Source organism: Bos indicus x Bos taurus, chromosome 7, assembly GCF_003369695.1.
Source record: "Bos indicus x Bos taurus breed Angus x Brahman F1 hybrid chromosome 7, Bos_hybrid_MaternalHap_v2.0, whole genome shotgun sequence".
Taxonomy (NCBI): Eukaryota; Metazoa; Chordata; class Mammalia; order Artiodactyla; family Bovidae; genus Bos; species Bos indicus x Bos taurus.
In genome coordinates this window covers 69205035-69220026 of record NC_040082.1, presented here as the reverse complement: position 1 = coordinate 69220026, position 14992 = coordinate 69205035, and the positions used below count along the sequence as shown (strand labels likewise).

At 33.7% G+C, this 14992-nt stretch overlaps 1 protein-coding gene across 1 annotated transcript; it reads left to right on the top strand.

Moving 5' to 3' along the window:
- The first annotated feature begins 13457 nt into the window (after positions 1–13457).
- On the top strand, positions 13458–14399 carry LOC113896293 (olfactory receptor 2T33-like). Its single transcript, XM_027548529.1, has one exon. The coding sequence runs from the start codon at positions 13458–13460 to the stop codon at positions 14397–14399; it is 942 nt and encodes a 313-aa protein (XP_027404330.1).
- The last annotated feature ends 593 nt before the right edge of the window (positions 14400–14992 follow it).

Below are 14992 nucleotides of genomic sequence, written 5' to 3'. Positions count from 1 at the left end.
ATTATACAGTGAAGTAAGTCAGAAAGAAAAGCACCAATACAGCATATTAATGCATTTTTATGGAATGTAGAAAGATGGTAACAATGGCTCTATATGCTTGACAGCAAAAGAGACACAGATATAAAGAGCAGACATTTGGACTCTGTGGGAGAAGGCAAAGGTGGGATGATTTGAGAGAATAGCATTGAAACATGTGTATTACCATATGTGAAATAGGTGACCAGTCCAAGTTCAATGAATGAAATGGGGCACTCAAAGCCAGTGCACTGGGACAACCCAGAGGGATGGGGTGGGGAGGGAGGTGGGAGAGGTGTTCACAATGGGGGACACATGTACACCCGTGGCTGATTCATGTCAATGTATGGCAAAAACCACCACAATATTGTAAAGCAATAGCTTCCTATTGAAATAAATAAATTAATTTTAAAAAAATCAAAAACTTCTCGTGTGGCTCAGTTGGTAAAGAATCTGCCTGTGATGTAGGATACCTGGGTTTTATCCCTGGTTCAGGAAGATCCCCTGAAGAAGGGATTGGCAGCTCACTCTAGTATTCTTGCCTGGAGAATTTCATGGACAGAGCAACCTGGTGGACTATACAGTCCATGGTGTCCCAAAGAATCAAAGAGAACTGAATGACTTTCACTTTTTCACTTTTCATGAATAAAACTAAACAAAATTGCTAAACCACAAGTGTTGCATATGCAGACATTTCACCTCATAAGTGATCATGCAGGAAAAACTATAACACCTGTGCTCTTCACTGTTGAAATCAACAGTCCAAGATGGTAAAGTTATTTCTCTGGAGGTTATATTAGATAGATAGATAATAGATAATTATGTGTCTCTCTCCCTATGCATTGATATATCTACACATACACACATTTATTAAATATAAAATTTGAGAAAATATGGAAGAAAACTTTGGTGAAAAAACATTTTATGGATGACTGGGTTTAGGGAAAGCAATCAAACAATAGCAAAACCATAACTTAATAGATTTCTCTTTTGGGTCATAAGTCAAATTTTCCAGTTTAGTAGTAGTTGTCAAGGAATTTTTTTTTAATTTTATTTTATTTTTAAACTTTACATAATTGTATTAGTTTTGCCAATATCAAAATGAATCCACCACAGGTAATTCATTTAAAGCCAGCAGATACATTTTTTCCTTGGGATATATATGTTTCATTGTTGATAAACATATAATACAAAATTACAATTAAAAAATTCAACTGAAAAAAAAATTCAACTGAATCTACTTGGTAATAATTTCATTTACAATAATTTTATCCCGAAATATTTTAAAAGTCTTCATTTATTATCCATCAATTTTGTTTGTACTTTCTGGCATATCCAGGGTTAAAAGAAATGGCTGGCCATGTAAAATTAATTAAATATAGTTGTGATATTATTACAGTGATGAAGTAGTCTATAGCTCCTAGAAGCTCATCTATTTTTTCTCTTGTTTAAAATTTAAGTCAATTTGAATGTGAAATATCTATTTTTAAAATTTAATGAGTATTAAAAGCACACACAATCTCTATTAACTCAGATAATTTATTGTCTGTTTCTTTGTCATCACATGCTAACAATCTCTCTTGCAAACTTGAGGAAATCTCCTCGTATGCCTCAATCTCCTGGAAAATTTATATCATTGAAGGTGGCTGGGGAATAACCAATAAGAAAAAGGCCCTTATTTTTAGAGAGCTCAAAGGGCCCTAACTAAACCTAGAGAGGTCAGGGTTGAATAGAAAAACCTTGCATTATCCTTAGAATGAAAACTAACACCGAAGAATGGGTACTCAGTTCCAGACTAGCCAACCCAGGCATAGGTTTAGTGTTTGAAGAAGTGCTCAGAATGATAAGGCAGACCTCTCTGGAGCATGAACAATGCTTTAATGAACATCATGATATTCTTATGCATATAAACTTAAGATTTTATAATTAGAATATCACAACTTTGAAGTATTTAAAACTATATCAAATAGAAGTTAATATTTGGGTGCCTTCAAATTTTCCTTTTATTCTTTCTCCTAGTTCTCCAGCACCCATACTGATGTAGACTGTATCTACAACACCAGCTACTTTTATTTTACAATTTCCAAAGATATAAATATTCCATAGTATATACATATTAACAAATTTAGGTATTTATGTCACTTTAGTAACATAAAATTGGAGAAGGCAATGGCACCCACTCCAATACTCTTGCCTGGAAAATTCCATGGATGGAGGAGCCTAGTGGGCTGCAGTCCATGGGGTCGCTTGGAGTCAGACACGACTAAGCGACTTCACTTTCACTTTTCACTTTCCTGCATTGGAGAAGGAAATGGCAACCCACTCCACTATTCTTGCCTGGAGAATCCCAGGGACAGCGGAGCCTGGTGGGCTGCTGTCTATGGGGTCGCGCAGAGTCGGACAAGACTGAAGTGGCTTAGCAGCAGCAGTAGCAGTGACATAAAATGGGAGAAGGCAATGACACTCCACTCCAGTATTCTTGCCTGGAAAATCCCATGGACGGAGGAGCCTGGTAGGCTGCAGTCCATGGGGTCACTAGGAGTTGAACACGACTGAGTGACTTCACTTTCTCTTTTCAGTTTCATGCACTGGAGAAGGAAATGGCAACCCACTCCAGTGTTCTTGCCTGGAGAATCCCAGGGACGGGGGAGCCTGGTGGGCTGCCGTCTATGGGGTCGCGCAGAGTCGGACACGGCTGACACGACTTAGCAGCAGCAGCAGCAGCAGCAGCAGTGACATAAAATAGCTTAATTTTTTTTTTATGGCAGTTAAGTTCATCTAAAGGAACTTGCTTTGTTTTCTTGTACTTTTGGCTAAGAATTTTCCATCTCTGATCATTCGTGTCTTTTAACAATAATAAATTTATTCAAAAGCAAAATAGAAAATAAAGAAAATCTAAACCCAAACTCTATTATGGTTGTTTTTGTTTTTAATGTAGGAAAAATGAGAGGTGGGGAGACTACTACCTCTTGTCCATATCTGTCAATAAAATAATCAATAGACAATTTATAATAGGAACGGAAAACAATTTTGAGTGAAACTGAGTACTACCGCCCAGAAGACAGACTCTCAGATATCTCTAAGGATAAATCTGCTTCAGAGGGTCATGATTTTCAACACAGCTTTATGTCTTAGAAGAAAGAGCTTTAAACAAGTCAGGGAAATTCTCATTCAAGTTTCAGGGAAAAAAAAAAAAAAATGGCCCAGCATGTACACAGCGAGTCAGTATGGTCTTGACACTTGGGGAGGAAGAGTACTAGCATCTGTGCCTCAGGAAAGAAGGGGTTTAATTCTTTATTTTTAGGATGTACATTTCTTTACTTTTGGTCAATGCATCCTTGCTTTAATGATTAAATTAGATGTACAATGCATGTTTGATATTTCATAAACTGGCTGTTTCGATCAGCACAAAATAGAAGTTAACTCATGATAAGGCAGAATAATATCCCCATACCTACCTCAAAATGTGAAAAGTGTTTTCATATATCCTATCAAAGCAAAGAAATTTGTAATTTCAAATGTATTGTGCTGCTTTTTATAATGTTTAAATGGATACAAATCAGCTTTTAAGATAATGGGAACTTAAAAACAATAACCCATTTGGAAGATACTATTTTTCCCTTGACAAAGTACATGCCAGAGACAAAATGTATTCTTTTTCATTGCAGCAAATAATAGAATAAAATCTGTCAGCTGTCACTTCCAGCTTTGGATAGAAATTTCCAATAACCTTCTGAGACACATATGATCTGTTCTTCTAGATCTGGTCACCATAAATATCCTATGTGTTCTAGAGGGTTGTTACTGCTGTTTCCCAAAAGCAGCTAAATATTAAGTGGACATAAACTAAAGAGAAATATATTGCTACAGAATCTCTCTTGTTTTTATTATTAGTGTTCTATTTATATTTTTTCCTTCGGTTATGAGCAGAATCAAGGTTGCCAACCATTCATTTTGCTCTTGCCAAGTAGTCAGCTACCAGGCTGCCTACAAACCTCCTGCCCTTGTAAGCTGTCAATTTAAACTGAATTAACTGATATGTAGTCTAAGTCACTTATATTCTTATTCAAGTGAAAAAATATATAAATCAGGCAAATCAAAATAAATATGGATATGGAAATCCTCATTTCACAGGAAAACTTTGTAAATTGTGTCTATGAGATGTGAGGTTGCACACGACTTAAAGTAAATAAACAATAATGTTTCCTCCAAAACAATAACAAGAAAAAAGATAACTTGAGGTACTTAGAGCCAGCAAAATAAAAAAAATAAATAAAAAGTTCCAACTATAAATATGGAAGTTATCAGAAGGGGAATAGAGACAAAATGGGGCAGGAAACTTATTCAAAGATAATAGTGTATAAAAAAAAATTCCAAATCTTGTAATAGAAGTGTATACACAGATCCAGAAAATACAAAGGGCATCATATGAGAGAAATCTGAAGTTACTCACATTGATAAAAAACTGCAATTAAATTGTTAATGTTAAAAGGCAAAAAAGAAAATTTTGACAAGAGAAAAGTAACCCATCAACTATAAAAAAATAAAAAGTACCCATAAGATTATCAATGAAGTTTTAGCAGAAACCTTGCAGATTGGAAAAATATGGAAACATATTTGAATGACTAAAAGAAACATTGTTCATACAAGAATACTTGACATTTCAAAACTGTTGATACATATCAACAGAGAGAAGTGAAGGTTTTCCCACATCAATATGATTGAGGGAGTTAATAACCAGTGGAATTGTTTTACAATAAATGCTAAAGAAACTTTCAAGTTGCATTAAAGATGTTAACAAAGCAATAAAATAGCATAAAATATTAAATTCACTGAAAAAGATAAAGATATAGAAAAGATATAGAGAAATATAGACTACTACATTAACAGTAGAGGATAACTTACCTTTACTTGTAGTATAAAAGTCAAAAAAACAAGGATTAAAAACAACAGTCACAATTATGTTAATGGAGACATAATATAAATAGATGCAGCTTATGACATTTGTACCATAAAATATGTATGGTAAGAAAAATAAAAAGTTTTTGTATGCAAGTTAAATGAAGTTGTTATCACTTTAAAATAGGCCATTATAACTGTACATATTTTATGTATGCTCTGTGATAAAAAAATATATCTGTAGAGTTACACAAAAGAGAGAGAATAATAAAATATTAGTACATATCCAAATAGGTAATACAGACAGAGAATCAAAGAAAGAAACTGTGGACTTAACACCAGAGACCGAATATACCTAACAGACATATATGAAATGAAAGAAGAAAGATAACAACATGAATCTTGGTATATCAATGAAACTGATAACCTAGAAGATGTAGGTAAATTCCTTGAAACATACAACCAGGAAAAAATAGATCTGAACAAGCCTATAATTTATGAGGACAGTGAATCAGCAATCAAGAGCCTTCAAAGAAAAGTCAAAGACATGATGGTTTCCCTGGTGAGCCTATTAATTACTCAAAGAAATAGCATCAATCCTTATCAAACCCTTCCAAAAAACTGAGAAAAAAAAAGACATTTCCAAACTCCTTTTATAGGGTCAGTATTATCCACTCACAAAGTCAGAAAAAGATACCACAAGAAAACAAAAGTGCAGAAAAATATCCATCACAAAGTTCCAAAAATTCTCAAGAAAATACTAGATTATTGACTTCATCTCCACACTGAAAGAATCTTACACAATGAATAAAGATAATTTATCCTTGAGATCCAAGAATGGTTAAACACATGAAAAATCAATCAATGTGATATACCACATTCAGAATAAAATCACATGGTGTTTTAAATAAATGCAGGAACAGGGTTTGAAAAATTCAGCACTGATGATAAACATTCTCAAAATGCTAGAATCAGAGGAATTTATATGAACAAAATAAATGTCATATAAGAAAAACCCACAGCTAACCTCATACTTGAGCAATACCACTAAAATCAGGAGCAAGGTAGGAGTGTGGCTTGTTACTCAGTCCATGGGGTCACAAAGAGTTGCGCATGACTGAGCAACAAGCCACACTAATTCCAAAATTTATGTGGAACCACCAAAAAAGTTAACATACCCCAAATAATCTAGAAAAGCAGAGCAAAGCAACATATGTCCTTAGTTCAAAATATGTTTGCTAAGTCACTTCAGTCGTGTCCGACTCTGTGTGACCCCATAGATGGCAGCCCACCAGGTTCCCCCGTCCCTGGGATTCTCCAGGCAAGAACACTGGAGTGGGTTGCCATTTCCTTCTCCAAAGCATGAAAGTGAAAATTGAAAGTGAAGTCGCTCAGTCGTGTCTGACCCTCAGCAACCCCATGGACTGCAGCCTTCCAGGCTCCTCCGTCCATGGGATTTTCCAGGCAAGAGTATGAAGTGGGTTGACATTGCCTTCTCCGCTTATTAAACAGTATTGTTAAGCAAATCTGTTCAAAATAGTCAAGTCATTATTTTAGGATTAGGTGAGTCAAACAAGCACTTTCTTTTTAGATCAAATATATTGAGATTGAAAATAATCTACATGCAGAAGTATTTGGTCATCTGTGTTCTCCTAGGTTCCTATTAACATTTGAGTACCTGGAACTCAGGACTCCCTAAGGTTTTACCCCTGTGGTTTACATTTTATATTAGAGCAGAAGAAGCATTAGTAGGTTCAAAACAGTGACTCAGGTGCCAGAGCCAAGTAGCATTATCCATCTCCTTCAAAATGGCTACTACTGACACAGGCGAGTGCTAAGACCAAGACCAAATGTATGAAACTTGAGCTGGTGTTCTCTAATGTGCTTATCTATTTTGCTTCCAAAATGTGAAGGACTATAACATGATCTATAGCAATTTGAAAATAAGAAATTAACTTACTGCAATGTCATGGATTTCATGCAATGACATTACAAATATTCCCTTTTACTCTTTGCCATAAATATTTTATAAAACATGGCCTTGCATGTCTCAGTTCACATGCTATCTAAGACCATTCTGACTGTTACATTATGCTGCATAATAGGAATTTAATACTATTACAATTTAATATAGATCTTCTTATTATGCATTATAAAGAAACAAAAATCTTTTGTGAATAGATGACATGTTCATTTTATTTTATATTACTTTTAGAATGAAATCTAGAAAAAGTTCACTGGTTTTAAGCAATAAGGATAGTGTTAGGGTACTTACTCAATACTGGCAAACTGATATAGAGATTTTAAACTTTATACTATATTAATTTTTACTACATCCCATTTGGTAATGAATATTATCAAAGAAAACTTAAGTCCAAGGTTTAGTGTATAAAAATGTTTTGTTTCATATGTGGATTTCTTTAATTTCTCCTTAGACTATATTTTGTATAGACATATATTACATAAATTTATCAAACTGTAGTATATGATTGAACTTTTCAAGAGATGGAAATTTATTCATGCTCTAGCCCTAAGTTAAATGAATGCATCTAATTAACTATCTATTTGTATTTATTAGTATTCTTTAGAAAAAGTGACAGTTTTAGAGCACATAAAAGCAATGGTGCCTACTATTTATTGAGAACTTATAATTCTAAGTAATCAGTTAAGCACACCTTTTATATTTCCTTCAATCTTACAACTATGTAATATAACCATTTATGCATTTTTAAAACAGAAGCTTGAAATACATGGGGGTGAGAAATGTATTTTACTTCACCGAACTTGCAATTAATAGAATACAAAATAGAAAGAGCTCTGTTTGACTTATAAACCTAACCTAACTTCTTCAATTCCCTCTGATTGAGTTTTGAATGATCTGGAATCTTCTGATGAGTTTCTTTGTTGTATTTTAACCATGAAAGGAGTTACTGTGTTCCCTTGGTTAAATTAATATTCCTATAGTTATATATTTTTATATGTATTTATAAATGCATTTTAAAATATTTATGCCATATTTTGTCTTTGCAGTTTATTTGCTAGCAAAACTAGGCATAGAAAATGCATCCATCCAGAATGAATATGACAAATGGGTTTCTTTATTCAAACTAATTTTTAAATTACATGAAAGATAATTATTTAATGTAGCTTATAACCTTGACAATCCATTACTTAATATATTACAGTGCTTGCTTATTAAATGTTTTTATCTTCTCACTGTTAAGACAGTAAATATGACAAAAACTAAGAGACCTAATTTAGCTTGGAAACTTAAATCCAGAACCTGGGTTCTGGACTCGTGGCTCTGCATTTGATACATGTCTTCTCCTTTATTCTCCAGGGAAACGAAAGTAGTGAAAAAGTGAAAGTGAAGTCATTCAGTCGTGTTCGACTCTTTGAAACCCCATAGATTGTAGCCTGCTAGGCTCCTGTGTCCGTGGGATTTTCCAGGCAAGAATACAGGAGTGGGTTGCCATTTCTTTCTCCAGATCTTCCCCACCCAGGGATTGAACCCAGGTCACCCACACTGCAGGCAGACTCCTTACTGTCTGAGCTACCAGGGAAGCAAAAGTAACCTAACTCTAATTTAATTCATGTGCAACTCTAAAATATCAGTGTCTACCTAATTTAATTATTATGACATTCCATGAGATAATACATATTGAGTTAGCATAGTGTTTGAAGTAATATTTTCTACAACTATTATCCTTGTTATGCCTGAGTGGCCATAACTATAGAATGCTGATGTGCAATTAATCATTTCAGCTTTAAAATGTCAGGTCATTTTGAAAAAAAAAAAAAAAGGTTTTATGAAAGCCTAGCTAATTTTTGAATCTGCATGTGTGTAACACAGAGCATACACACAGTTGGGTAGGGTGAAGTTTTGGTAATTATGGGGAAACCACATTACAATGGAGAGAAATGAGATAATGGTGAAGATTTAAGGGACTTCCCTGGAGGTCCAGTGGTTAAAACTTTGGTCTTCTGATGCATGGACTGTGGATTTGATCCCTGGTTGGAGAACTAAGATGCCACATGCCATGGAGCATGATCAAAAACAGAACAAAACAGAAAATAACAACAGCAACAACAAAAACCTATAGTTCTGTGTAACTAGTGATTTTATGCAACTAGAAAAATAAATAACAAGTGATTTTATTCTTTTTTTTAATGTGTGAGCAGCAACATAGGTGACTAGTTATACTCATAAATCTATCATGCATTTTGAACATATTGAATTATACAGACGACTTCACTTGAGTAAAGCACCCTTTCTGATAGGAAACAACACATAATATGATTTTATCCATTATTTTACCCTATGATTTAAAAATCTTCAGGAGTAAATAAATTATTTTATGCATGATAATTTCTATAACATACTAAAATTCTTATAAGCTATTTAATAGTAAACCAATGAGAAATGTTTCAAAATAGGTAATTAAAGAACCAATATCCTTAGAATAATCAAATTTACAGTGGTCATGTTTTCTCTGTGTTCAAAAATTCATAAATGCTGAGTGGAGGGGACAGTCCCACCCAAAAAAATATTGCAAATACTATATCACCTAAATTATTCCTATGTTAAAAAAAGTAGGTTTGTATTATATGATTTATATCAATTAATTATTGATTTTAATTCCAAGGTTACAAAACATATTAATAATAGTAAAAAAAAATTAAGGCTAATAAAGGTACTGTGTTGTGACATACATTTTTCTATGCATTTATATGCATTTTCTCTTGTAATCAATAAATAATCATAAAAGAGATTGACAGCATATTTCACCCCATTTTGATATGATATTTAAATATATTTTAAGGTAAACTGCCTAAATTTATCCACCTACTTATCAGTGACATAGGCATTCATACTCAAGAAGGCTACTCATTAATTCAGTATTTCTATCTCATAAAATCAAAGAAAAACTTGCTGCTGAATTTAAGATAAGGAATACAAATATTGCTATCTGTACTCTTAACTTTTAATGTGCATTACTAGAGAGCCATATAATGTCTAGACCTTAGATTTCCTAGTAATCTACTGGCTAAATTTAAAGTATGAGTATTTTACATGACTTTTTATTTGGAAATATATGATTGAATGAATGAAAATACTTGGTTACCACAATGAACTTTTAAAAAATGTTCATCATTTTTTTTCTTTTTTTTTAAATTTTATTTTATTTTTAAACTTTACAATATTGTATTAGTTTTGCCAAACATTGAAATGAATCTGCCACAGGTATATCCGTGCTCCCCATCCTGAACCCTCCTCCCTCCTCCCTCCCCATACCCTCCCTCTGGGTCGTCCCAGTGCACCAGCCCCAAACATCCAGTATCGTGCATCGAACCTGGACTGGCAACTCATTTCATACGTGATATTGTACATGTTTCAATGCCATTCTCCCAAATCTCCCCACCCTCTCCCTCTCCCACAGAGTCCATAAGACTGATCTATACATCAGTGTCTCTTTTGCTGTCTCGTACACAGGGTTATTGTTACCATCTTTCTAAATTCCATATATATGTGTTAGTATACACAGTACACAAAAGATGTTTATCATTTTAAAACACTTTCTTCTTTGATTGTAAATACACACAAGGCTTTCAAAATCATGCATAAAATAATTCATCATATAAAAAATACATTGAGAAAATGTCCTTAAGCATGTACATTAGTTAACAGTTTTCATTCAAATAGAAAATACAAAGTGAATCTCAACAGAGCAAATGAATCCTGTGCTGGAGGACAGTCCAAAAAAATATAAACCTCTTGATTCTAGAAACAAGGAGACTGACTCAGCAAGGGTGGTGGTAACATGCCCATTTCTTATAAATATCTTCTAAGTGAATTTTGAAAAGAATTTGGAATTTTGTCTTCTTGTTATTTAGGTATTCTTTAATTCATTTTGCTAATGTTTGCTCTGAATCTGGACTGGATAAATTGGAAGAATTTTATATTGAAATACATTCAGTTCAGCAAATCCATGAAGTCAGAGCCCCATCTTTCCATATTATATAATTAAAAAAAGAACTCCAAACTAGACAATTCATAGGGTTAACATATTTAATAGGCATAGATGCAAAAGATACTTCAAAACTAATATTATTTACCAAGATCACAGATTCAAACAATGTACATATTGGTAATAAGCAGGTTTATCCCAATAATATTCACACAGTCCAGTATGAGAAGGTCTATTAATGTAATCTAGCTCAATAGCACTAAATCAATAATAACATGAATCTCAAATGCATGTAATATTCAATGTAAACTTTGGTTTAAAATGATGCGACAATCAAAATTTGTTAAAGTATTGAATAGGCTGGGTAAAATACTGACCATGCATATAAACAAGTCAGAACACTGTACATAACTAAGAATATAAGAAATTATTTAAATCTATAAGGAAAATTCAAACAACTCAATAGAAAACATAGACAAAAGATGCTCAAAGGGAACTTGAAGAAGTAATTCAAGAGGTTAGTGGATATTTTTTTCTTAATATCAATGATCATGTAAATTAAAATAAAAATAATTTGCATTATTCTATGATTGGCCATAATAGCTGCACCTAACACTATCTGACAGGATCACATATGAAAAGCGACTGAAGCAAAAATCAGCAGTGGATGCCATTAAAAAATTAGGGATTCAGTTATCTCAAAGCCAAAAACAATGCCACTTTTAGATTATTTACTAGACAAAACTCACGTCACATGCAGGGGACCATAAACTATACTGATAGAAAATTAGAAAGAAACTAAATATTGACAAATATGCTATCCTCTGCAAACAAGTTACAAAGTGGAGTCATAATTGAAAATTTTCTAAGGTAATAAATATTGTACACATTATTGGAATAACAAACTGTGATAATGATATGGACATTATTATATCTTATTTATAGATATTTTGAGTAACAAAGCAAATGTGTAATTTGATTACATAATTGACTTTGATAGTATACATTAGGCACTAAAAATGATGTAAATATTTACTAAAGATATGGTCCCATTCACGTAAGTTGCACTGTTTATAAAGTAACTTACAGAAGAACTAAAAAAAAAAGATTTCCTATACAGGGCTTGCCTGGTGACTCAGTGGTTAAAGAATCTATCTGCAGTGCAGAAGACGCAGATGGTTCAATACCTGGGTGGGGAAGATCCTCTGGAGAAGAAAATGGCAACCCATTCCAACACTCTGGCTGGGAAAATCCCATGGACAGAGTAGCCTGGCTGACTACAGTCCACAGGGTCACAAAAAGACATGACTGAGCAGAGCACACAGCACAGATTATGAATAAAGTGCAAACATAAACTTCCTAGAAATCACTAATTACTTTCTTTAAAAGTCTGATTTGCAAAGAAAAGACATATGTTATATAAGAATGAAAGTCATTTGCATATATATTCAACTCTATTCCCATAGATACTTATATGTAACAGAAATAAAAGCTAGCAGCTTTGATGAAAGGAGAATTACTCTTTGGAAATAACTGAAATGCTCCAGATTTTATATGTAGTGGTGCTGTATCTCAAATGATAGTTATATAATCAGTCAATTATGTATGGTAATCAACCTGCTTGTTAATATTCAAATTAGTTAATAAATTAATATTTTAGTACATTTAAAAGGTGACTATTGATAACAAAGTATGAAAGCCTATAAGTAAGACCAGTTTCTTTATGTTCCTTTAGGTTGTATTCCTTCATAAATTTTTTAGCCATTTATAATGCATATATTTAACTAATAAAGATTCAGTTTGTAAGTATATGTTAGGTATGAATGTTAACTCTTGAGACATCCCTAAACTAAGAAAATGTCCCTGTAATCAGGAAAACGGGTCACGGTAACATAAGGTGATGGGTGACCCTGAGCAGTATCGGTGTATGTGTGTGCTAAGTAACTGTAGTAGCTAAAAACTTGATGTACCAAGGCCATGGGCTGTTTGCAGGCATAGAATGGAGAAACTGATCCATTTTCTCTTCATCTCTAGTAAACTGAGTTTTAGTAGGTTGACATTTTGCTTTGTGTATACAATTTATTTTAAAAATCTAATTCATCATAAGGTTTAAAAAAAAAGATCTCTAGTAAGAGTAAAAAAAAAAATAACAGTAGAAATATTCAATAGTTATGATGTGTACTATATAACATCAATATTGACTAACAGGGATTATCTGAAACTCCTTAAGATGGAAGTCCCAAAATTATAGAAATTGAGATTATATAATAACAGTTCCTAATACTATGAATAAATTATCTGTGGCATACTGACAAAATATTGAGAAAGAAATGCAATTGGTAGTATTCCATATATAAAAAATCAATTTATTTTGGTGAAAAATAGTTGCAAAGAAATGGACAATTGGATACCAAGGCAGACATCTTGTGAAGTGAAAGAATTTAACTCATGATTTTTTTTCCAAGTCTCATTTTTTCTGTTATAGATCAATTTTTCTTAAGGAAATACCCAAGCTTCCTTTTAAGCAGTTCTCATTTCCTAATCATTCATTGTCTTCCAGGAATAACAGGAGTCATGGAAAATGCAAGTGACACCACAGGAATAAATTTCATTCTTCTAGGACTTTTTGACTACACACAGACCCATCTGTTCCTCTTTGCCATGGTGCTCATGGCCTTCCTCACCTCTCTGATGGGCAACACCTTCATGATCATGCTCATTCAGGTGGATCCCCAGCTGCACACTCCCATGTACTTCCTGCTTAGCCAGCTCTCCCTTATGGACATGATGCTGGTTCTCACTATTGTCCCCAAAATGGCAGCCAACTACCTGATGCACAACAGGTCTATCTCTCCTGCTGGCTGTGGTACTCAAATCTTCCTGTTTCTCACTCTGGGAGGGGGCGAGTGCTTCCTCTTAGCCGCCATGGCCTATGACCGCTATGTGGCCATATGTCACCCCTTGAGATACCCGATCCTCATGAATCAGAAACTCTGTTTGCAAATGACAGCAGGCTCCTGGCTTTTGGGAGGGGTGGATGGGCTGATGCAGGCTGGTGCCACTCTGAGCTTTCCTTACTGCCACTCTCGGGAAGTCAATCACTTCTTTTGTGAGGCACCATCGCTTGTTCACCTTGCCTGTGCTGACACCATGATTTATGAGTTTTTCATGTACGTCTGTTGCGTCCTGATGCTCTTGATTCCACTCTCTCTCATTCTGACTTCCTACAGTCTCATCTTGGCTGCTGTGCTCCATATGCAGTCCACCGCAGCCAGGAAGAAAGCCTTTGCGACCTGTTCCTCCCATCTGGCCGTCGTGGGGCTCTTCTATGGCACTCTCATGTTTATCTACATGCGGCCCAAATCCTACCATTCAGGGGCACATGACAAGGTGGTTTCTGCTTTCTACACCATCTTCACCCCTGTGTTGAACCCCCTTATATATAGTGTGAGGAATAAAGATGTCAAGGGGGCTTTGAGAAAGTGGCTAGTAAAGCACTTTCGATGGTCTCAATAGTGATCATTATTCTCCAAAATGGCATTATTAGATTTAGGTTATGAAATGCAGTTTGTATCAACATATTTTCTCTCTCTGTCCCAGTTTGCATTGATTTTTACAAATTATTTCTTTTATATTTGATAAATTAATTAAAAATTACATTTGTCATATTTTTACACCTTATCATATTTTCTTCTGAACTTTGGACCTCAGCAATAAGATTGAGGCACTATAATACAAGATATGTTAAATATCAACCATGTAATTTGTATTTTGGTATATTCAATAAAAATTCTTAATTATTATGGACATGAATTATTTTAAAAGTGCATAATTATTTTGAAGAAAGTACAGTAGAACTAAATTCATATACTTTTGATAAATTTCAAATGAGCAAATAATTATATATATGAAAGTTACAAGAAATATTCATCAAAATGTTTTCAGGGGAATTATTATTCCTGATTATGTTATTAAAAACATCTTTAGATAAAGAGATTAGGCTATGTACATTGAGGGATTGTCAATATACAAAGTAACTATGAAGAAGTCAACATCTTTATTTGAAAAACAGAAAAACTATTAAAGTAATATGTGAGTAAATTTATCAC

What these genes read in the sequence shown, in the direction of transcription:
- LOC113896293 (XM_027548529.1), top strand. Translation starts at nt 13,458, where the DNA reads ATGGAAAATGCAAGTGACACCACAGGAATAAATTTCATTCTTCTAGGA.